At 51.5% G+C, this 22,498-nt stretch overlaps 2 protein-coding genes across 3 annotated transcripts in view; both read right to left on the bottom strand.

Annotated features, from left to right (window-relative positions):
- Nucleotides 1–379: 379 nt before the first annotated feature.
- BAG2 (BAG cochaperone 2) lies at nt 380–7,876 on the bottom strand. The gene is made up of 3 exons (XM_054169468.1): nt 7,520–7,876; nt 1,771–1,880; nt 380–1,354 (listed from the first exon to the last, which is right to left on the bottom strand). Exons 1-3 carry the CDS (start codon nt 7,669–7,671, stop codon nt 954–956), a joined length of 663 nt encoding a protein of 220 aa, XP_054025443.1. The 5' UTR covers nt 7,672–7,876; the 3' UTR covers nt 380–953.
- Nucleotides 7,877–15,818: 7,942 nt separating this feature from the next.
- Nucleotides 15,819–22,498, bottom strand: part of ZNF451 (zinc finger protein 451) — a 34,065-nt gene continuing 27,385 nt past the window's right edge. For both annotated transcript variants that reach the window (XM_054169457.1, XM_054169448.1), the window contains exons 14-15: nt 17,495–17,569; nt 15,819–16,683 (exon numbers count right to left, since the gene is read on the bottom strand). In XM_054169457.1, coding sequence (XP_054025432.1) covers nt 16,631–16,683; nt 17,495–17,569 — 128 coding nt within the window. In that variant the 3' untranslated portion in view covers nt 15,819–16,630. The remainder of the gene's footprint in view (nt 16,684–17,494; nt 17,570–22,498) is intronic.

The following is a 22,498-nucleotide window of genomic DNA, read 5'->3' as shown; positions in this document are numbered from 1 at the left end:
CTTTCATCATTTTACCGCTCAGGATCGGCCTAGTTAACACAGTGACGAGGTTCAGGGGGATGGCTGTAGGCACTGGAAGTAGCATTAAAATATTCCTGATCTATCAGAGATGGCTGCTGCCATTTTCTGCAGGCTAACAGGTAAGGAGTCACCTCTGGATGGGGAGGTGTGGGGTACAGGGGGGTGTTTGTTTGGTTTTGCACTAGGGTTTGCCTCTTCACCCAGGTGTCAGGAATCTGGAAACTCTTACATTCCTGATTCCTCTACAACATGCAGTTGTGTGTGCAGAAAAAACAAGCTGCTTGCTTAACACCCCAACAGCAATGAGTTAGCCATGTTTTAAGCAAGAAACAAAATCTTGACATGTGAGACTGCTCACATTTTTATCATCACCTAGTCTTGGGTCAGGGAAGAGCTTAACAGCTAAGTGAAAACCCTGAGAAAACTCTCTTGAAAGGTCTGTCATCTACCTAGAAATGGTGCCAGGTTACTCAAACTGTAAGTGGTGCAGAGTAGCACAGGGTGTTGTTTATGAAAATACTGTGAAGAGTTTAGGACTGGTTTGGTTTATTGCCATGGCTTGTCTCTGGGCCCCAGAAGTCTGGCTCACACACTAGGGATACAGCAGAGAAAGGCTGAAGTCTCACGGTGCGACAGAACAACTCTGAGCCCCAGGAGCAGGGAAGAAAGGCAGATGTTGGCAGTTCTGAGAGCCGAGCAGAAGCACAGTTACAGCTTGCAGCGGAGCAGCATCAGCTCTGCAGAGAGCCGGCCCACCCTGTGTTGCCCAAGGAAAACACCCATGCCACCAACCCCAGAAAACGCTGGCCCCTGGCACCGGGAGCACAGCAGTGCAGTGCACGTGCCCCTGCAGGGAACCCTCTCCTTGGCTTCTGTGAGCTCTCCGTGGAGCCCTGCCCGTCCAGCGGCACCAGAAGCAGCCACAGGAGAGGCTACTCCTGCTTGCTGTTGCACGACTGTCGAACGGAGGCTTTCTGGTGCTCCAGCAGCGTGATGGACTTCTCGGAATTCTCCAAGTTCCTCAGCAGAGTCTCTAGCCGCCTCTTGATCTTCTTCTGGTCCTCGATGGCACAGCCGATGACCACGGACTGGAACTTCTGGTCGATGGGTCCCGCGGGCACGTCGGACGTGCAGGCGCCGTACAGCGACAGCAGGCGGAGCTTGGCGTCCTCCAGGTCGTCGAGCAGCTTGCTGACGATCTCGTCGATCATCTTGGTGGCGTGCTGCAGGGACTCCTGCTGCTGCGCGTTGCGGATGGTCTCCACAGACACCTCCACCGTCAGCGTGCGGCCCATCAGGCGGTTGGCAGTCAGGTTCAGCTCTTCTCTCTCACCTAGATGGAAACACCCCAGGCTGCAGGCAAGCTCCTCCCCGTGCAAGGAGCAGCCCCCCGACAAGCCAGCCGCTCAGCTTTGCAACAGGCAGAGCTGGCTCTGCTCAGCCAGCGACAACCCAGAGCTCTTGCACCTGCCCAAGTCCCGCTCAGGGCACCGGAGGCAGCATCTCCTGGTTTGAAAGGAGGCTGCCAGCCCTGCTGGAAAGTACAGCAATGCTTCCCTGCAGAGCAGTCACAGCTGTACAGACATGCCCCTGAGCAGGCTCTGACTTCACACAGCCAACAGAGAGGTGATCCCAGAGGAGCAGATGGCCCTTTTACAGCCCTTGCTGGCTCCAGTGCCTGCACTTTCAGAGCCACTCCCTGGAGCATGTTTGACTTTGGGTCATTTGGGAGGAGGTGGCAAGGCTCACCTTCACTGATGTGCCTCATGTCCTGGCTGTTCTGTATGTTGTGGATCATTTCCAGCAGGATCTCTTTCTCTTGCTCCATAGCAGATGCTGCGTCTCGGAAAGCCTCTACCCTGCCGGTGGTTGAACCAAACAGAAGGGTTAAACAACAGAAGAGGTGCCAAGGACTACTTTGTAACACCTCAGCTTAACAAGTACAGCCCAGGTTTAATTACCCAAGGGGCAGACTCTCAGACCACATGACCTCTCCCACATCTTAGCTTCACTTTTCGAGGCTCACTATAATTTTAAACACCAAACCAATGGGTGGAAATGCCCCAAACAACAGTAATTTGATGTTTGATTTTACTCTTAGTGCTTTTCTATCCTATTCTGCAGTTAGTCTGGATCTCCAGAGCCCCATGGCAGAAGTTCTGCAGCTTAACCAGCAATTATCATCAGCTGCTGAGCTGGAAGAGAAAAAGACATTGAGTACCCATCAGGGAACTTGGGAGAGAATGCTGCGGCTCTAGGCTGGCTCCCTTGCTGCCCCCAAACTCCTACAAACACCCCAGGGACCTCCAGCAGCACCTTAACTGAATGGCTTCATTCCAGAGACAAACAGCAGGAGTGACAAAGCTCACACAGTCATTAACATGGCAAGGCCTTCCCCATCCAGTGCTGTGCCATGGCCACTGGGGCACCAGCTGCTCTCACGGTCACTGGTGTCTCCCATGGAGCCATGCTCCACAGTTCACACAGAGAGGAAGCTTCTGTGGGAGCAGCTCCTGTTGCTGGGCTTGCAGGGAAGCATTAAACCCTTGTTCCCCCCAAAACAGGACCCCTGCTCCAGTCCCATCTGCTGTGCTTCAGCATCACTCATACCATGTGGTAGGGGCAAGGTCAAAGCCCACCCCTCCTGCTCTCCCTGGGCACTCAGTGAGCTGCACGACTGTGTGGCTGCAGCCTGCCCTCCTCTTCATGGCACAAACTGCCGGCCCATCTGGCCATGGGCAAGGTGAAAATGCCACACCAGATACCCCAGTCCAGTTCCCTATTCCCTGCCATATTTTTAAGGAACTGTCTGCTTTGAAGAGGAGAGGGAAACCTGCCCCTGCCTTGGCTTTGTCCTGGAGGCTTGCAGGTAGGGGCTCTCAGAGAGCTCCCAAGCTGCAGCTGGCTGCAGGAGTTAACGCCAGCAACATGGACTCTGCAGCGGCAGCAAGCAGAGCATCATCTGAACCCAGCTGATGAGTTCTGATGCTTTCAACACAGCCTGGGAGGTCTGGCTGCTGCAAGCAGCAGGGGACATCTATCCTCTTATGTTTAGAAATCCTGGCCAGGAAAGGGGAGACAAACCAAAACATTGTGAAGGCTCTCAGATGCTTTGCACTGTTCCACATTACTGGTCAGGACCCCAAGAGAGTGGTGGCTCTGTGCTGCCTCTGTGAGATAGGGACAGGGCTGCTGCTCCTTCCCCAGAACCTAGCTGAGGGCAGGGAACTTTAGGGAGCAGCAGAAAGGAGGGTGAAAGAAGGCAGAAGAGGAGCTTCTGAGGATATAAATAGTCACGCTTCACATGCAGCCTGCTCACAAATAATCCTGTTTTACAAAGTATTAAACCTAATTTAGTCAGTGAAAGCACAGGCTCCAGGCCTTGCCTTTAATGTTCATTCTGAGGAGGAGTGGGAAGTTAATGCAATGCAAATTCTTGCCAAGAGCAAATCCTTGTAATTACTATTTTGGATTGGTTAGTAAGAGCAGAGAGGCAGGTGGGGCCACTTGGTGCCTCAGATGTCTGCTCTTTGTAATTTAGGAAGTCTAGCACTATTTCCATAAACGCCTCTCCATGCCCCCGTCACAAACTAGTTCTGTTACCATTCACAAATGCATTGTGGGCACTGGAAGGCTTCAGATGAAAATGTGCAAGTGCAGAATTTCAGTCTTCACTGTGTTCTTACATCAGACTCAGCACATCACTGTACTGACTGCAAAAACTGATGGCTCAGGCCCTGGTCTCCACCGGCACTGCTGGGTCCTGTGAAGAATGTGGGAGAACTGCACTGCAGAGATGCATTCTGAGCTGGCACACTCCTGAAGACTGGGCCTGAGACACCCCTGCTTCCTCACTGGTATTTCAGGGAGGACCCAAAAGCCCAATTATCAGCACTAATGGTTGTATAATGCAAAACCCCCACCATTTACCACTTAGAGCCTTGGCTGACATCATTGTACAGGAAGTCAGAACCCAATCTTGACAACTATTTTATTTGCAGTAATTGCTCCACAGGGATTACTGTAAGCACTTTTCCAGCTGCAGTAGAGTGCCACACAGCTCAGACCCACTGGCACTTCAGTGCTGAGGTGTTTGCTGTCACAAACATCACTCCAGTGTACCCCAGCACTGCCTAATGGCACATGGGACAGCCACAGCAGCTCCTGCCAGCAGGGCAAAGGGCCAGGGAAGCAGCACGTCAGGACTCCCTCCCCTCTCTGCTGTCCCTTCTAACATGTTCATCTTGCCCATTACTGGCAGCACTCTGGGTCCCAGTGAGCCTCACAAAGAAACTCTCTGGAGAGCAGAGTGGCAGCACAGTGTGCTAATGGTGGCATCAGCCAGCCAGCAGCAGTTACACACCTAAAAGATGAGGGGAAATGGCCTAAGGAAGGCAAGACAGGGGAGCAAAGGAAATGGCCAGGTGCAGCTGCTAGGGACCTGGATCGCACAGGGGTTAAAACAAGAGGTGGGATCATATCAGAGTGGTGCTCTAGTATCAAAAACCCAACAAGGAAACCACTCACACCAGCCTCAGGAAAAGGGTGCTCCAGAGAAGATGCTGGGGGGCTTTATCAAGGTGAGACACCCACCACTGCCTCACCCTGTTGTGCTGCCTGGGCTGGTACCAAGGCCTCTGGCCACCTGGCTCTAGCTGACACCAGCTCCTGCCAGCCCCCCGGCCACAGCCCAGGAGAGACCCCTGGACAGCTTTCTCTGCATTCCTGCTGGAGGGTCAGGTCCACCCCTCCTGGGCAGCTCTCCTAGCTGCTTTCCTAAAACACACTGGAACTTGGCAGGTTTGTGCAAATCTTTACTTTGCCAGGGTGAGGAAGAGCAAAAGAGATGGGAGGTGACTGCCAGTGGAACACACAGAAACACAATCCAAGGCTCAAAGGGCTGAGAAGCCGAGGGCCAAGAGAAGAACACAAAATGCTGGTATCCATGCCCACCACCATCCTTATCTACCAAGTGAAGCACCCAACCATATTTTCACCGGGAGTGTATTTGGTGCTTTGAAGATCAACAAAGTGCTGCAGACACTGCCCAAGACTGGAACCCCCTGTTCCTTACTGCTGAGCTCCGTGAGCCCTTTTCCCCCACATACCATTCAGATGAGCAGAGCATTCACCAGAGGAACAGGTGGACCAGCCCGGGCTTTTGTTTCCAGATGAGAAACTCGACACTGGCTTTCTTAGGACAGCTGCAGTGACTCTGTCCTTTACTGCCTGACTCACACAGCTCACTGTTGAAGCCTGGTGCTGAAAGGTGTGGAGCTCTCAAAGGAAAGGGGAAGTATCTGAAGATGGGGCAGCTTTTTTCCTGAAACAGGCCTGAGGACACTGGACAGAGACAAAGCAGAGGTTTCACCCTAGTGTCCTCTGCTGCTTAAAACTGAGTTTCTGTTCTCAGTTCAGTGGCCCCAGTGCCATACAAATGATGGCAGGGAAATGCAGTTGTTCAGAAGGAGAATGGGAGAAAAAAGTATAAAAACATCTTTTTTTTTTTAAGTAAGAGTCTGACTTCTCTCCTGTGTCATTACACCTGGGACTGCATGTTCACTCCAGATAGCCCTCAGAATACAGTGACTCATAAACAGAGACTCTGCTCTCACTTCCAGCTGCTCCCATGAGGTCTTGGCATTCACCAGAAAGGTCCAAGCTCTTGCCCTTACAAGGTTACCACCCTTGCCAGCCCTGCCAGGGGCTCGCTCTCCAGCAGTCAAATTAACCTCCTGGTCCTGCTCATTCTCCCTGCAGGAGAAAGCCCCTCTACAACCACCTAGCAGGCAGGTAACAAAGGCACGCTGCTACTGTCAGAAAGGCAGCTCTGTGGTGGAAAGGAAGGGAGAGGAGGGAAGGCTGCTCAAACAGAGCATGACCTAAGGGCTGAGGGCTGCCATGGGGTTTGGACAACTGTAAGCCATTTGAGAACTGAGGACTGCTGAGGGCTTTGATTAAAAGCTGTAGTTCACTTGGACAAATGTTGACTTGATTTACAAGCCAACACTTCAGTGGTCTGCAGCTACACTAAACCAGCTAGAGAAGGAAGAAGTGTGGCAGATCTTCCTCCTGTCATTCCAGTAACTTTGAAATGAGGTATGTTGATTAGCAGTGCAGGGGAAAAAAACCCACCAAAACAAACACCTAACTCAGTGACTTTAATAAAAGAAGCTGGGCTCTTTTCTTGGTCCCTCCTTAGCACTACACCTGTTGGAAAGAGCCACAGCAGACTGGGACGTTTAATTTCTGGTTTACCACACTGTCTGCTTTGTTTTGTAGTTGCTCAGCAGATTTGGAAGCTATTTCTGCAAGTTCTGCTGCTCATTTCACACTCACAAATTCACCTGCTAGGCCTGGATGCGAGCAGCAAGACTTATTTACAGACAGGGATTTTGTTTAGTCAAATCCAGAGAAGTCTGGAGAACTTCAAGGAGATTTAATCAAGCCAAGTGAAAGGCTAATGCTACAGCACATAATGCCCACTCCTGAATAATGCAAACCAACGCAGGCAGAAAGGGGAAAACACAACTCCTGTGTCCCACAGAGCTCTTTTAATTACAGGAAAGTCCTAGAAACATGCTGGGTGGTGCTGTGGAAGCCACTGATCAATATGCAGCTGTAATGAAGGAAAGGGTGTGTTGAAACAGGAGGTGAATCAGTGGCGTACCCACAGCACCCTGTGCATCCCATCCACCTCAGAAAGGACACAGCGTAATTAAGCAGAGCTGAGAGGACAAGGAAGATAATTAAAGCCAAACAATTGTCTCTCATGGCAGCCGAACTGGGCAAAAAAAAAACCCAAAACACAAACGGGACTATTTGGGGAGAGCCAAGTAGCAGTAAAGGACAAGGGCACACCTTGGCGCAAAGATGAAATACTCATCACGTTCACAATCGCTATAGAAAAGCCCCGCAAAGCTGCAGAACTCCACACTGTGCACACCACGGTGCGGTCCAGCGGGGAGGTGGGCAGCAGCACGGCCGAAGAGCACACCCGCAGCTGGAAGGGGCAGAGGTTAGGGAGACAAGCAGCCTCCCACACCAGCACCCAGCCCTGCGGCTCAGGGGCTCGCAAGAGCCCCCGAGAGCCCCAGTGACAACGCGTTTAACGCTGGGTTTTCCTGCATCTCCTGGTGGAACACGGTCCCGGCAGCCGCGGGCCAGGCTGCGGCGCGGGCACTGCCCACAGACCACCGCCCGGCTCGCCGCTGCCTCCCCGTCCCCTGTGCAGGGTAACCGCCCCCAACGGGGGGCGCTTCCCCGCCACGCTCCGCACACTCGGGGACGTTGCCTTACCTTCGTGAATTTCCAGGCCGCGTTATTTCACCCCTGCCAGACTACCCTTTCTAAAGCCCCCCGCGATGGAGGGGAATCCTTTCTTCCACGGGCAGGCCGGGAAGCCTCGGCCCCGCGCCCGCTGCCCCCCGGCCGCGCCCCCCGCCCGTGTCCAGCTCGGCCGCGGCGGTGCGCGCTGCCGCCGCGCTCCGGCCCCCACCTGAGCTCCAGCTGGTCCAGGTTCTCGAGCAGGCGGCTGGAGCGGTCTGCCATGGAGGTAGAGCGGTAGAAGCGGCCTCGGAGCTGCCCGCCGGACTGCTGCTGCTGCGCCGCCCCCTCGCTGGCTTTGGCGCTGATCTTGGCCTGGGCCATAGCGCCCGCCCGCTGCCGCCGGCGGATCCGCGCCGCGGCCGCTCCCTCCCTGCGTCCCGCAGGCGGCGGCGGCGGCCGACTGCCGGCCCCGCGCTCATGGCCAAAGAAGGAGCCCGGCTCCGCCGCCTGCCCCCGCGGCCACCCCGCCCCCGCGCCGGGGCCCCGCGGGCACCGCCTCACGCCGCGCCTGCCCCGCGGCCGTGCCGCCGCTGCCGGCTGCCTGCGGAGCGGGACGAGCCGGCCGGCGGGGCCGGGCAGCGCTCCCACCGCAGCAGGCAGTGGCGCGGGCAGGGCTCAGCACAGCCCTGTCAGAGGCTCGGGGAGCCCGCAGCGGGACAGGCGCTTGCTGCCCTCACCCCGGCGTCACCCTGCGCCCACCAGGCACAGAGCGCGCCACAGCTGCCCCTGCGGCCGTCCCCAGGCGCCCCCGTGACACAAGCAGCGTGATCCAGAAGCCGGGGAGGCAGACCGAGGCCCCCCGCAGCTTTCTCGCTTCGAGGAGGAGGCCTTGGGGGTGTCAGCTGGTGACAAACTCCCCAGGAGCCAGCAATGGTCCCTGGCAGCCCAGCACCAGCTGTGTGCTGAGCTGCATCCAGAGCAGAGAGAGCAGCTCTGCTCAGACCCCACCTGCAGCACTGCCTCCAGTTCTGGAGCCCCCAGCACAAGGGGAACCCTAAAGACCTAATTTTAACCACACAATGTTTTTAGCACATTTGATTTAATTAGAGTATCTGATAAATAACATTTGCAGTCCCACAGGCAGTAAAACAAAAAACCACCAAAGCAAGGTTCGTACTATGTGACAAGAAGTTGCTCTTATCACTGAGAAAGTCATACACCATTGGAATGTGCTGCCCAGGGAGGTGGTGGAGTCCCCATCCCTGAAGGTGTTCAAGAGGGGATTGGATGTGGAACTTGGTGCCATGGTCCAGTCATGAGGTCTGTGGTGACAGGTTGGACCTGATGATCTTTGAGGTCTCTTCCAACCTTGGTGATACTGTGAAACTACCATAAAAGATGCTGACCCTGATTTTTTGATACATCTTAGATATGTCATCCTGAGATACTTTAAGAGTTTCGTTAATTGTGCAAATTATCCTAGCTATGAAATCAACCGAATCACAAACTATTGAGGCTGGAACAGACCTCTGAGATCACCCAGCCTGGCCTAGGATCTAACACCACCACACCGACCTTGACCATGTCACTGAGTGCCACATCCAATCTGTCCTTAAACACCCCCACCACCTCCCTGGGCAGTCCATTCCAGAGTCTGATCCCCCTTTCCATCCAGGAAGTGCTTCCTAACATCCAACCTAACACCAAGTAAACCAAATGGGGGCCAGAGCCAAAGCCTACAGGCCACCCTCAGCCCCACAAGAGGCAAGACTAGATAGGAAAGAGCCAATGCCTCCAAGAGGATCAATTACCTGCTCCTGGTAAGGAGCCCTGAGCTACAGGAGGATATGCAATGCCCTTACTGGACTTGTGGGTGACAACTTATGACCACAGACTATCAGTAGAGGGTCCCTATGGCTATGATCCATGAAATACAATCTTGCTGCCAGTGCCCACCATACCCATTTGGCAACTGGCACAGAACCTCCTGTACTGCAGCTCCTGCTGGGAGCTTTGGTCCCAGGAATGCAGCTCCCTCACAGGCCTCACTCGCCACAGCTGTGAGAACCTCAAAGAATTTGCTTATGCTGAAAGCCCAGGTTTGGGCAGATACCCCCAAGCTGTGACAGACCAGTTGCTGGCTCTCAGCTCAAGGGCCTTGGCTGCACACAGATACTGCTCTGGGTGCTCTCCTGCTGCGATCCCAAATAGCTGTTTTCTCAGGCTTGTCCATTCCAAATGATATCATGTCCCAGGCATGCTCATTAAACTAATTGCCCGAGTTTTATGAGTTCTGTGTGGCTGGATAAGTAAAGCTTGTCGTCTGTGAGCTCACGGAAAGAACTTCAGTTGAATAATTGTTCCATCCATCTCTCTACAGTCTTTGCAGAAGATAATTAAAAACTGCTTCCCAACCCAAGCAGAAACCATTTGTAGCCAGGAGACACAGTTTGCACCCATTCCCCACCCCCCCTAGAATCCTTCTATTCTTCCCATGCCAATTTATAATATCAGTTAGACTGGGTTTAAAATCAGAAATCAGAATAGCTGAAGAGCAGTGGCCATTTCTGTCCTTGCACAGGGAGTTAATTCCACACAGGTAGAGCTGCAGGGAAACACAGGCACAGAGCAGCTGCAGTTGTGTCCAAACACCACACACGACTTACCCTCTGATAGCAAACTGGCAATGGGTAAACCCCAGCACCCGAGGTAGCACAAACCACAGAACCAAAATGCCTTTTGAAAAGCACAAATGGTCTGGCACAAGCCTCGAGGTGACTGCCTGCATAGCTGAGTGTGTTGCCTCCTCGAGGGACGGGGAAGGACCATGGCCACTGCTTCTCCTGCTCTCAGAGGAGCTTGCTGCCTCCTCTCCTCTCGTTTCTAGCTGGGTATGGAAAGGGGCAGCTCTCACCACGTTTCCAAAAGAACAATGACTGGGCTGGGAAGATAAGAGCTCATCTCTGGGAGATGCTTGAGGCAACAGCTAAGGGCCAGGCCAAATCTTCCAGAACTGGGCTTCTTCAGCAGCACTGTGAGCTACTCATTCAGCTTTCAACAGGAGGCCTGCAGTGAGACAGCAGGAGCCACAGGGGAGAAGTATCAAGAGGTGCTGCTCACTCTTTAGCACCTGGGTGCTGAGACACAGAATCACAGAATCGCCAAGGTTGGAAGAGACCTCAAAGATCATCGAGTCCAACCTGTCACCACAGGCCTCAGGACTAAACCATGGCACCAAGTGCCACGTCCAATCCCCTCTTGATCACCTCCAGGGACAGTGACTCCATCACCTCCCTGGGCAGCACATTCCAATGGCCAACAACTCTCTCTGGGAAGAACTTTCTCCTCACCTTGAGCCTAAACCTCCCCTGGCACAGCTTGAGACTGTGTCCTCTTGTTCTGGTGCTGGTTGCCTGGGAGAAGAGACCAACCCCCACCTGGCTACAACCTCCCTTCAGGGAGTTGGAGAGAGCAAGAAGGTCTCCCCTGAGCCTCCTCTTCTCCAGGCTAAGCAACCCCAGCTCCCTCAGCCTCTCCTCATAGGGGTTGTGCTTGAGGCCTCTCCCCAGCCTCATTGCCCTTCTCTGGACATGTTCAAGAGTCTCAATGTCCTTTTTAAACTGAGGAGCCCAGAACTGGACACAGTACTCAAGGTGTGGCCCAACCAGTGCTGAGTACAGGGGCACAATGACTGGAAGTGTTTGAAGTGTTCTCTGTCCTTGGAGCAGTTCCTCCTGGTGGTGTGGGTGCTAGTGAGCACTGAGGCTCTTACTTGTTCGGCTTGTTTCACGGGTGGCAATTCCATCACAGCCATCACTGAAACCCCTTCCAGCTTTTCTAACCATGGTGCCAGCTGCCACTGTTCTGACTGTTGGGAATGCAGAGTCAGAAAACAGAACGATCCAGCACTGGCCTCATCTTATTCTCCACACCAAGTTATTTGTTTCCACAACAATTGTGTTTGCAGCAGCTAGAAGCAAACTGACAGGTCATTGACAGGAATTTCAAAAACAGCTGCAGCCATGGTTTAGTCATGAGGTCTGTGGTGGCAGGTTGGACTTGATGATCTTTGAGGTCTCTTCCAACCTTGGTGATTCTGTGATTCAGCCTAGCCTTCTCTTGCCTTCACTGCAGGGCAACAGGCTGGGGAAGCTGCACAGGCATTTTTAAATGAAGGGTGGCACAGATAACAACTTTAAACAGAGAAATAATGTTTCAGCTTAAAATAAGGACAGCACAAAAATCATTAACACATCCCCAGTCATTCATCCAAGGCTCCACAGCAGTAACACAGCTCCTCTCACACCCACCCCACACCAAAACTAGAAAGCTTCTGCCCCCCCGGGGAAAAGTTCTTCTAGCCTCGGATGGGGGAGGGGAACCACACCTGGCAAACTTCCAGCCATGAAATCCAACACTCCACTAGGCTGCCACTGAAAAAAACCACACATTATAAAAATACAGCTAACAAACTAACTGGGAGGTCCTGATCCTGACACACGCAAGCAACAGGCCACAGAAACTGAAGGCGAGCCTGGCCACAGGCAAGAGTTAGGCCCTGTGTGCAGGTTACAAAGCTTCTCTTTGTAGCCAGGCCAATCCAGACAGCTGGAGTCTATTAAGCAAATCAAGACAATGACATTTTGAGACAGAAAAATGAAATACAAGAACCAATTAAAAAACCCAAGGTGAACACAACTGAACCCCCCCAGCAAGACCAGCCTGTGAACCAGGCAACAACTTAAACAGCCAAGCCAGAGAGACTTGGGCCATCGTCCCTTAGAGGCAGAAAAAAGGCTGAAGTCTCCTTGGGTGTCACACACAACATAGTGCAGCAGACATCCACCAACTACAGCTGTTCCCCAGCGTGGCAGAGGACATCAGATCACAAGTCCAACAACTCAAGATACCGACGTGGGTCTGAAGCGGCGTTCCCAACCTTCGTGATACACAAAGCAGCTTCCCCTGTGGTGAGCAGCTGGGATGGCATGGGGTCACTGTACTGAAGGATCTTCATTCACATCTCCTCCAGGCTTCTCTTGATAGCTTCTTCCAACTCTGCACTTGTTCTGTAGAAACACAAAGCGCCGATTACAACCTCCAGCTATGGCTAATAACCTGTCAGACATAACTGCATTGATAGCACTGCATAAAGCATCAGATTACTTCTGTGGGCAAAACAAAGGTAGAAGACCAGAATGAAGGCATTTCCCCTTCTGTTTTATGCCATCTATTCAACATTCCAGAAGTGCAGGAACCACCTCTCCAACACCCACTGCATTAGCTACCAGTGGTCACAGTGCTGCTGACGCCCCTTAGCTCCAGCTCTGCATTACTCCAGATGCTGATAAAAACCTTGCCACATACCCTGCCGCTCACATGAGTTGTCATGGAATGCGATCAAAGGAAAGGTCCACACCCCAGAAATGCATGCCAGGTGATTTCCCTCCCTTCACCAACAGGCACCTCATCTGAAGAACCTTTTTTATACACAGGTGTCACGGAAATACACCTGCACAGCAGCACGATGCAGGCATGGCCTGGGCCAGCTGGCAGGTGCCCCAGCACTGACCAGCAGCAGCAGAGATGAGCCAGGGTAATCCTTCAGGAGGTGTTTTCAGTACAGAGCTCCTTTCACGGCAGGCTGCCCCTCACTCAGCAGCCGCTGAGCCTGTGCTACTGTCCTTGCTGCTGCTGTGACCCAATGCCAGTGGAAGCCAGCCCTGGGTCTTCCTGTACCTGTGACAGCCCTTCCAGTGTGTGGGTGAGCCCTGTGGTCCCAGACCTGGCAGAAGCCTGAGCAAAGCTGTCTCAGAAGCGATCCAAGAGCTGCTGTGACCATTTCAGGACATGCAGCAGTTCATTCTCATGGAGAAGATAACTGGCAAGCAAACAGGCCAGCCTGCAGTGCTACAGGCTGGGGTCAGAGTGGCTGGAGAGCAGCCAGGCAGAGAGGGACCTGGGGGTCCTGGTTGATGGCAGGCTGAACATGAGCTTGCATTGTGCCCAGGCAGCCAAGAGGGCCAATGGCATCCTGGCCTGGATCAGGAACAGTGTGGCCAGCAGGAGCAGGGAGGTCATTCTTCCCCTGTACACTGCACTGGTTAGGCCACACCTTGAGTCCTGTGTCCAGCTCTGGACGCAGTTTCCTCAGTTTAGGCAAGATGTTGAGTTGCTGGAAGGTGTCCAGAGAAGGGCAACAAAGCTGGGGAGGGGTCTGGAGCACAGCCCTGTGAGGAGAGGCTGAGGGAGCTGGGGTTGCTTAGCCTGCAGAAGAGGAAGCTCAGGGGAGACCTTCTTGCTGTCTACAGCTCCCTGAAGGGAGGTTGTAGCCAGGTAGGGGTTGGTCTCTTCTGCCAGGCACCCAGCACCAGAACAGGAGGACACAGTCTCAAGCTGTGCCAGGGGAGGTTTGGACTGGATGTTAGGAAGAAATTCTTCATAGAGAGAGTGATTGCCCATTGGAATGTGCTGCCCTGTGAGGTAGTGGAGTCGCCATCATGGAAGGTCTTTAAGAGGAGACTTGATAGGGTGCTTGGTTGCATGGTTTAGTTGCTTAGATGGTGTTGGATGACAGGTTGGACACGATGATCTTGAAGGTCTCTCCCAACCTGGTTTACTTTATTCTATTCTGTACAGCTACAGAGGCTCAGCTGATTGTTGCTGGAACTCAGAGCCAAAAACGCCAAACAAATGCAGGGACTCCCAAAAGTTTGGCTGCTGCAGTCAAAGGGAACTTGCACAGATTCAGAGGGAACTTTAAATCACTGTGCACGCAGAGCTTTGTCATCCCAGTGCACATTTGGAACGCACTTGGGTTTTCCACATGGCTTACACCCACTGTTGTGGTATCTTAGCCCACAAAGCTTGACCCAGACTGTGACAACCCAGCTCTAAGCCACTTGAATGAAGAATGTCTACAGAAAATGTGGGGAGATTTGGAATCATCAAAGAAACACAGACCTGGCCTTTGCTAAAGCTCCTGAGCTGGAAAGAGTGGCCAGAAAGGAGCTTTGTGCTAATGACAGCCAATGTTTCCAAATTAACTCTGAGACAATTCATCACCCATCCTCCTCACTGCCTTCCAATTCATGCAGCCACTGTAAACACTGCTAGGAGAGCACCAGCAGATGATGGAACACTTCCCTTTTAAGCAAGCAGACAGGGTAGCTCCATACCTCTGCAAACTTCACCATGTTTGGTAAAGACTGAAAGGTTTGCATGCTGTGAGCACTGCACAACAGCAGTGGCCATTGCTCTAAACCCTGAGGAGCTGAGAGCATTAACCCACCACCACCAACCACAGACAAGCAAGCAGCTTACAACAGGATAACCTATTTTTTAGCATGTTTATTAAAACTTCAGAAGCAATCAGGCAGGCACCACACTTCAGTAACAGTTGCACTGACTTGTCTGCAATCTCTTGTCTCTGCATATGGCCAGAGCAGGGATTCTGGCTGGTGTGAAAGAGCATGGCACTCAAAGCACCAAAGAGGTAAGAGCCTTGTTCCTATCTCTTCCTGTCCCTATTTCAGCTTTGTAAAACTTATGCATTCACCACACAGAAACTAAGGGCATTAAAATGAACAGCTGGTGGCAGCCAGGTGGAAATCAGACTTTCCTCATCAAAGGCGAGTATGAAAAAGCACCACAGGCTTAGACTAATGAAGGGTGGACTCAAACATCACCACAAACCCAAGTCCTCTTACAAAGGGCAGGACAAATCACTTCTAGTACGAAGAAAGGATGCTGGGCAAGCTCCTTCAACAGAGGAATTATGCTTGTGAAGGCAGACAAATCTCCCAGCACATGCAGGGCAAACCTCAAACATGTCAGCCAGTTCAACAAGACTCCCCAGCCAGAAACATTAAATTCTTGAAACACAACCACTTCCAGGACAGCTTTTCCAGCTGAAGAACAAAGTGCAGCACCCTGAGAGGGTGGTGAGTAACAAGTCACATGTCTCTACAGGCAGGATTTGAACAATCAAATAAATATTCTCTGCTCTTCTGCAAGCAAGAGTTTCACAAGCCTGTGATGGCAGAGAATTTTGCAAAGAACAACTTCAGAGTTAAGAGAGCCTCAAAAAGACTGAAGAAAATGAGGCCAAATCTTAAGACTTTGGCAATTCTGGAGGCTACTTTTAACATAAAAAAGCACTGCAGAGACTGGAATTCTGTCAGGCTGTTTCCTACAAGCCACAATAGCAGTAGCTGGGGTTTGGTAAGCAGGTGAGGAGGCCAATACAAGGCTTTTAACAACTGGAGCTCCAGATGAGTGTGCAGGCACACATGGGGCTTCCTAAACATAATTCAACAAAGAAATACATGACTGCAGCCCACCAAGCCAGCTCCTCTGGGGCTCAAGCAAACCTTAGACTGGTGACAGAATGTTATGAGGAGTAAAACACACCACCAAACCCTAACCTAACAGGCTCTACAGAAGACCATCTACCTGGTTTTAAACATTCAGTAAGCTAAGAACTTTCTCCAGTTGAAACATTTTTTTTTCCATGTTAAAGGAACCTGCAGCTTTAGGTTCTGCACTGGGGCAAAAAGCCTGCCCCAAAGCTTCTGGCACCTGGACTGAAATGGTTTTTGAGGATGAAAATGGTTCTGTCTTATTCCACCCTTTATTAGAAGAGTTTGGTATGAAAAAATTGTTAGCTTGAGACAGCAGCTAAAGGCAGCTCCCAAATCTTCCAGCAGCACTGTGAGCTACACCCTCAGCTTTGAACAGGAGTGCAACAAACCTGAGATTTGCAGTGAGAATGCAACAGGCCACAGACAAACTGAAGGTGAGCCTGGCCACAGGCAAGAGTTAGGCCCTGGGTGCAAGAGTTAGGCCCTGTGTGCAGGTTACAATGCTTCTCTTTTTAACAAGGTCAGCCAGGGCAATCCAGACAGCTGGAGTTTATTAACTGCTCCCAAGAACACATGGAAAAGCAAATCAAGACAATGACATTTTGAGACAGAAAAATGAAATACAAGAACCAATTAAAAAACCCAAGGTGAACACAACTGAACCCCCCCAGCAAGACCAGCCTGTGAACCAGGCAACAACTTAAACAGCCAAGCCAGAGAGACTTGGGCCATCGTCCCTTAGAGACAGAAAAAAAGGCTGAAATCTCCTTGGGTGTCACACACAACATAGTGCAGCAAACATCCACCAACTGCAGCTGTTCCCCAGCGTGGCAGAGGACATCAGATCACAAGTCCAACAACTCAAGATACCGACGTGGGTCTGAAGCGGCGTTCCCAACCTTTGTGCTACACCAACCAGCTTCCCCTGTGGTGAGCAGCTGGGATGGCATGGGGTCACTGTACTGAAGGATCTTCATTCACATCTCCTCCAGGCTTCTCTTGATAGCTTCTTCCAACTCTGCATCTTGCTCTATAGAAACACAAAGCGCTGATTACTGAGGTGCACTGGGACTGAGGTGTTCCTGCCCATAGCAGCATGTTGGTACCGGATGATCTTCAAGGCCCCTTCCAACCCAACCCATTCTGTGATTCTATGAAATAAGGGCAGCCCCAAACTAAGTGATTGGCTGAAAAGGATCATGCAGCTACACAGTTACTGGTCAGAACCATACCAAGATTGGAACCTGTGTGTACACTCCTCTAGAAGGGTCTGCCTGGCCATGGGACAAGGAGGCAAGCTGACTGAGCAGCTTTGGGACCAAAGTCATTTCTAATCAGCAGGTGTCTGGAAAAGCAGAGTGAAGCCTTTGAAAATGATTTTCAAGTGCCTGTAGCCTGTCACCAAAAATAACTATATTGTGTTAACTCCACACAGCACTGAGCACAACAGCAAAAGGATGACAACAAGGTCAGGTGCAGGAAGGTGAGATGTGAGCAGCCAGCTGCACTGCTCATTCAGTGCTTTGCTGAGATACAACACCTCTTTCTGAATTATTTACTCAGCTACTCAGATGCAACTGGTACAAAGCAGGCTGTCTTTAACTGCACAAGGCCCTCTGGGGTGGGAGTAAAATAGACTTTGGGTCTGCTGGCACACTGTAGGTTAGGTAATTGTTGTTTGTCACTCATTTCAGGCTTCTTACCTACTCAAAACTGCCCAGTATGTTTAGAGAGCATTCCTAAGAGGTCCCTTGCTGTAAAACCCATTGCAAGTTCAGTGTGTGTGTCTTGCACAATTAACAGCACCCCTCAACACAGAAAAGCAGAAATGAACAGACCACCTTGCCATTTCTCTTCATCTTCTAAGCTCTTCTGCTTGGTTACTTCAATATCTTCATTGTCTTCACTATCTGAACCTTAAATGCAAATGCAACACATATTACACATCACTTATAATCCAAACCCTTAGCAATCCCACCTTGCATTTCTCTTACTGGACAGCCCCTAGGTTTGAATGCCCTTTCTGGGAGCTGGCCATCAGGACAGAAATACTTTGCAGTGGTAGTGGAGTGCTCTAGCTGCACTGAGCAGTGCCATTCAGCAAGTGTTGTTCCAGCTTCTGTACACTTGGTCTAGTCCAGCCAAATCTCCATCCTCTGTCCCTTTCTAAAGGAGCTCTTCATGAGGCTGGCTCCAGCTCCAGAATGGCAGCTCCAGTTCAGTGCCTGGTAGGGACTGGTGTACCCAAGGCATGAGTTTGTTGGTTTGTGTGTGCGTTGGGTGTCCATTGAGTGCTGCTCCACCCCCCTGCCCCCTCCTTGGTTTTAAACAGTCTCAGCAGGTTAAAAAGAAGCAGGGCAGTGACTGACATGATGCATTCATTCTGCTACAGGCCACTGCTAATTTAGGAAATGCTCTCTGTGCTGAGGTCTTAAAAGTATTTGCCATCAGCTAGGTGGCATGGGGAGCAGGCTGACCCGGCCCCTGTGTTTCCAAACAGCACACAGCAGGCCCTAAGCTGGTTTCACTGCCAGGACAGCTATGGATGCTAAAGCAGGATTTGTAGATAGAGCTATTTTAGGAAAGTTTAGGATTCATCTCCTGCATTAATGCAGGTGTCACCTGGCTGAAGCCTGCTGCTCATCACTCCATCCCAAACACACCGCCAGGTGACAGAAGCACACACTGCTGCTAGAACACAGGCACGAGCAAAACCCTGACACAACTGGCAAGCAAGCTGCCTGCCCCAGGACTGAGCTCTGCATCTACCAGGCAATAACCAAACACTACTGGACAGCCACAAGATCACATAGAACAGGTTTGCTTAAAGCATAGTTCAAGACATCACCATTCCACTGCCAGAAACTATGAAACCTGAAAATAATCGGTGCTGATGGGGGGAGGGCAATCAGTTGGTAGCCAAGTGTGGTTCTGAGCACCTTCAGTGTGAGGAGCTACACTGCATTCACTGCTCATTACTGAGACCTACCTGCATGCATGCATACCCAGCTTCCCAGGAAGGCAGCTGCTGGATTCTCTGAAACCTGACTTGGTGAAAGGTAAATTACTAAAAAGCTAACAGAGTCAAACCTTCATTAGGAGCTTTAAATGCAAGGACTTGACAGTGTCTCAAATTATACCACTTTCCCTACCCAAGCCTGAAATCATGGCTGTGCTTGTCCTCAGTGCTCCCCCCCACCCTCCCCAAACCTACAGAGCCAAGACTAAAGGCACAAAAATCAGTAAATAAGAGAATGGGAGGTGTTTGGACATGGCTCTATAGGAATAAGGAATAAGGCTGTGAACAGTCAGACAAAAAGTTGTCTGCAGGCCAAAGCCCCCGGCAGAAATGCAGCAAGTAAGGGCATGAGCAGGAATGCAGCTTCCTTTAGGGGCTGGAGAGCAACAACTATTGATGTGGAACTCGCCCCTTGTCCAACTGAGGAAAGGGAAGGCCAAGTGACTGGAGAGATGAACTCTGCAAGTCAGAAGATGTCAGGGAACAGGTCACTGTGCTCCACTGAATGTCACACCCTGTGACCCAGCTCTGTTCTCAAGGAGATCCTGGATTCCAGTTAAGAACATACTGCCATGCATATATCACAGAATGGATAAGGCTGGAAGGGGCCTCTGGTCATCTTGTCCACCTCAAGCAGGGCCACCCAGAGCCAGCTGCCCATTCAGAATGCTTTTAACTATTACCAAGAAGACGCTGTACCAGGGAGCTCAGAAGTGGACAGTGATGGCCTTACAGTGGGAATGGATCACTTTCCTCAAACCTGCTGCCAACACTCCTCCTAATGCAGCCCAGGGTACTGCTCTTAGCATTGAGAGGACATTTCTGGCTCATGGTCAGCTTGGTGTTCTCCAGGATCCCCAGGTCCTTTTCTGCAAAGCTGCCTCCCAGCTGCTTGATCCCTGGTCAGCATCCACTGGTGGTTGGGGTGCTCTGCACTTGCTGAACTTTCTAAAGGTTCCTGTTAGACCATCTATTCCATCAAGGTTCCTCTGGATGGCAGAACCCTCTGGTTTTATCAGCTACCACTGCCAGTTTTGTGTCATCAGCAGGTCTGAGGGTACTCTCAGTCCCCCCATCTAGGTCTTCAATGAAGACATTAACTGGGCCCAGAACCAGTGTTGATCCCTGGCACACACAGCTGGTTACTGGCCTCCAACTGAACTTCATGCCATAAGTGTTCCAGGTTTGGCCATTCAGCCAGTTTTCAACCCACCTGTTTGCTCATCCAGCCCACCACTTCATCAGCATGTACTCCTGGTACTGCTGGCATCTTCTGAAGAATCAATGAGAACATCTCAAGCAAGTCCTGTCTCCCTTGTTCTGGTCCTTAGCACACTGTAGCTCTCAGCTCCTTTGAGGTCAGAGGAAAAACAACTGCCCAGTTCCTCAGCCAGGAGATCTTATGATATGACCTTTTCTCGAGGATCTTTTGTTAAATGAACAACAGCTGGAAAAGTCTGACAATACCTCCTCTCTCCAAGAACCCCTGCTGCTCACTGCTGCCCCTGAGCATGGCCCAACTCCTGCTAGAACAAAACTGAGAATAAAGGAGAGCAAATTCTGGATGAATGCAGAGCTCAGATCAAAACCATCACCCCCACAGACGGGAAAAAAGAGTGAGGTTTTGCTATTTCATGAGTCTCTCATGCAAACCTATCCTGGGAAGCCAGCAGTGACCTGTCACAGAGTGCAAGTGCAACCCCTGTCCTGGCATCAAAGCACCACAGCCTGAACCTGGATAATGCAGCTCAGCTCCCCCCTGTATCTGATTCTCTGCTTTGGCATCCTCAGCTGCCACCTCCTTAATCACCACCATGCCCTTAATCCCCCTCAGGGTTACCAGTTCCTCTCTCTCACCAGAGACTATTTTCCTTCCCTGGCCTTCCTCCTCCTCCCTCACAGCACAGCTTCATACCCTTCCTGACTGCAGTCTCCCACCCCAGCTCCACTGCTCCTTCTGTGACTCTGAATCCCCCCTGCCCATTTCCCATCCCAGTGTGTGTGACATCACCACCACACTGAGCTGTCTCTGCAGCCACTGACCCTTTACAGCTCATGGCCGAAGCTTTAGTGCTACCTTACCTGAGGAAACCATTAGTTACTTCCTTCAGATCCCAGTAACTACTTAGCCAAAACCTTTACTCAGCACCCTACCCCTGCCCTCACTGGCAATCAAGTTCTGTATGTGTGATCCTGCTGCCTTGTTCAGTGTATCCCTGGAGGATCCTCCCCACATAGTCCTCTCCACCACTTGCTGCTCTCATCTCTGTTTCTTCATTAAGGTAACATCTGTAAAAGCAAGCACAGCTGCTGCCTGTTGAGGGTTCACACACAGACAAAGCTTCCCTTCCTCAATGCCAGCTGAGGCTGTACTCTATACATCTCTCCCTACAGATGCTCATTCTTCTGTTCATTCAAGTGCCCCTCAATTTAAGAAGGACACTGAGACATTTGAACATGTCCAGAGAAGGGCAATGAGGCTGGGGAGAAGCCTCAAGCACAGCCCTGTGAGGAGAGGCTGAGGGAGCTGGGGTTGTTTAGCCTGGAGAAGAGGAAGCTCAGGGGAGACCTTCTTGCTGTCTACAGCTACCTGAAAGGAGATTGTAGCCAGGTGGGGGTTGGTCTCTTCTCCCAGGCAACCAGCACCAGAACAAGAGGACACAGTCTCAAGCTGTGCCAGGGGAAAGCTTTGGCTGGAGGTGAGGAGAAAGTTCTTCCCAGAAAGAGTAATTGGCCATTGGAATGTGCTGCCCAGGGAGGTGGAGTCACCATCCCTGGAGGTGTTCAAGTGGGGATTGGATATAGCACTTGAAGCCATGGTTTAGCTAGTCATGAGGTGTTGGGTGATAAGTTGGACTTGATGATCTCTGAAGTCTTTTTCAACCTTATTGATTCTATGATTCTATGACAGAAACTGAGGCTCTCAACTCCCCAACCTCCTTTAACTACATCCACCCTGGCAGTCAGACCTTCTGCCCTCAGCACCAGCCCTCACTGCTCCCCGGTGAGGGTACCTGGCTATACCAAGGGCACCTGTGGGGGGATTTTCCATTCCCCGTGCGTGTGCATATTTTGGGTCATCTCTCCCTAGTCAGCCTGGCTGGTTGTGCAGCAGGATATTACTGACTGACAGCTGAATCTGTCATTTTCCTGTGCCAGAAGGAGAGCAGATTAAACCGCAGCAAATCCACACCTTCGGGTGGCTGCTGTCTGGCCTGCGTGTGGCTCTGTCTCTGGCAGCAAACAGCACTGCACTACGCCATCGACTGACAGTCATGAGACAGGCTGGCTCTCAAGGAAAGGAGGAATACTCACAGAGCCTAATCCTTTTCTAATTAAAAAGTGTGCTTCATTTCAGAGCTCAGGCAGTGAAGGATGGTATTTGAATCTGACTGCGAAACACAGTTAAGCTAAATCCATCAACTCACAGGGAAAGTCACTTTTATCCCCAAGCTGTGGCACTCCTGCCAGCACCAGGATGAGTGTGATAGTCCCTAACCTACCATCAGCTTTGCCCTTGACATGGCTCAGCACTCACCAGAGCTGCAAGCTGCAGCAGCACAGTCATGGCCAGACACTGAAGGGTCAAGACCCGCAAGGCAATCACACTGCTTGTCCGCATGCAGAGGAGTCAAGGCAGACACTGGAGACTCCTACTGCCCTCTCAGACCACTGCATTCACACACCTGCCTTCTGCACAAACCAAACACCCCTGTACTGATGAACTCAGCTTCAGCAGCAGAAAGCAAGTACCTGGAATAGGAGTGTCTTGCCTACTCTCTTCATAGCTCTGAGGGAACCCATGCATGCACTGCAGCAAATGGTC

Source organism: Dryobates pubescens, chromosome 2 (assembly GCF_014839835.1).
Source record: "Dryobates pubescens isolate bDryPub1 chromosome 2, bDryPub1.pri, whole genome shotgun sequence".
NCBI classification, from domain to species: domain Eukaryota; kingdom Metazoa; phylum Chordata; class Aves; order Piciformes; family Picidae; genus Dryobates; species Dryobates pubescens.
Note: the sequence above shows the minus strand (reverse complement) of the source record. Positions and strands in the feature narration are given on the sequence as shown.